Below are 1,848 nucleotides of genomic sequence, written 5' to 3' on the forward strand. Positions count from 1 at the left end.
ATAAATAGTTTAACCATATTTTAACATAATTAGTATTAAATATAATTTAATAAAAAAATATAATTTAATAACATTCTTAAAATAATTATTATTATATGAATTAAAAAATCAAAATATATAATACTATAAAAAAATATATAATCTACTTTATTATTTTTAAACTGCAATACATATTTAATGTGGTAAAATATCATTACTGAAACAAATAATTTAATTATTCTACAACAAAAAATAATTAAATATTAGTAGTAATAAATAACTCATTGCTAAAAAAGTAATAAATAACTTAGAGAATTATATTTCACATCCAAGCATAATATTCATATATTAACAAAAAGTTACATGATTTCATTAGTTTATATGTCATAATCCATATATTTTAAAATTTTACAAGATCAAAAAGTTACAACATTGTAATGACATTCTATCATGTCATTATACCATCCAAATATTACAAACACAAAAAGTTACCAAAATATCAACACAACCATGATTTTTAATGGTCAGCAAGAAATCTTCTGACCCATTCCAATCGCACAGCAGAAGGTAAACTAAAGAAAATGAGCATTTGCGTTGGATGATCTGGAATTTTGCTCAATGCACGATAGCGTTCATCCTCAGTTAAACCTTCCACTTCACATCATGTTGAATATAATTTCAGAGCACTTTCTTGAATGATAATTTCTGATTTTTGTTGAATTACCACTTCGGAGGCAATACTCTTACTGATTTCGAGGCCAACGGTCCGTATATTTTCTGCCAATAAAGCGGTATCATCATTAAACAAAGTAGAAAAATTACTTGCATCAGAAATCTTTTTTTCTTCTTTGAAAATGCAATATCACCTTGGTTTCTAGTTGGTTTCTGTTCTGGTTGCAGTTGTGTAGCTGAAAGATCCATGTCATCCAAAGACACATCAGCTTCGGATCCATGGAAATCATTTCTTTCTTCATGAGTATTTGTAGCAGCTACATCCTCAGCATTTATTTCTTCAATAATATTAGCAGCTGTTTGAGCATCTTTTCCAGTGGCTCGATCTTTTGCGTAGATGGCAGTAAGTTGGTCATAATAAGGGAAACTCCGATGTCTGAATTGAGCTGCTTCTTTATGACTCTATAAAAATGAGAAATTCATATTAGATATAAGTTTTGTCAAAATAAGATAATAAAGACTTGAAATAATTCTTACATTTATATATGAGTTCCACACCGCATCTTCAGCAACAATAAGCTGCCTATGCTCATCCCAACCAAAGCCGCCATTGTTTTTTCCACTAAGCATGTCATAAACGATTGACCAATCCCTTTTCAATGTCTTAATACTCGATTCAAGATTAGGTTTAGCCTTCAACATTGTAACATCTCGAAATAGGGCCTAAACAGAACAGTGGTTATGATACCACAAATTCGAGGTATAAAAATTTATTTTATTATTATTTTGAGGTTTATGATATGATTTCATGATTGTGTGAAAATTTCGTGATGAAATTCTATGCAAAAAGTGCTTAAGTTGATATTAGGGACTAAATCGAATAATTTGCAAAACTTGCATTCTACAAGTTTTTAGTATGAAATTGCTTTGGAATATTAATTAGGAGGGTTTAAATAACAATTTGACCAATTTCTAAGTTCATGGAGAAAATAGGACACGGATGGAATTTTTGAAAGTTTAATAAGGAAGGGCATTCTGGTCATTTGGATATTAAATGAAATAAAAAGGGAAAAATAACACAAAATTCATCATCTTCTTCATTAGCACGAAATTTCAAGGGTTCTCCATAGCTATGATTTGTTTCAAGCTTTCAAGCTCCATAGTAAGTGATTCCAAGCCCCGTTTTTAATGTTCTTT

At 29.3% G+C, this 1,848-nt stretch overlaps 1 protein-coding gene across 1 annotated transcript; it reads right to left on the minus strand.

Moving 5' to 3' along the window:
• Positions 1 to 699: 699 nt before the first annotated feature.
• LOC107942999 (uncharacterized protein At2g29880-like) lies at positions 700 to 1,353 on the minus strand. Its single transcript, XM_041112015.1, has 3 exons — positions 1,189 to 1,353; positions 802 to 1,113; positions 700 to 756 (listed from the first exon to the last, which is right to left on the minus strand). The coding sequence occupies exons 1-3, from the start codon at positions 1,351 to 1,353 to the stop codon at positions 700 to 702; spliced, it is 534 nt and encodes a 177-aa protein (XP_040967949.1).
• Between the last annotated feature and the right edge of the window lie 495 nt (positions 1,354 to 1,848).

Source organism: Gossypium hirsutum, chromosome A05, assembly GCF_007990345.1.
Source record: "Gossypium hirsutum isolate 1008001.06 chromosome A05, Gossypium_hirsutum_v2.1, whole genome shotgun sequence".
Lineage (NCBI taxonomy): Eukaryota > Viridiplantae > Streptophyta > Magnoliopsida > Malvales > Malvaceae > Gossypium > Gossypium hirsutum.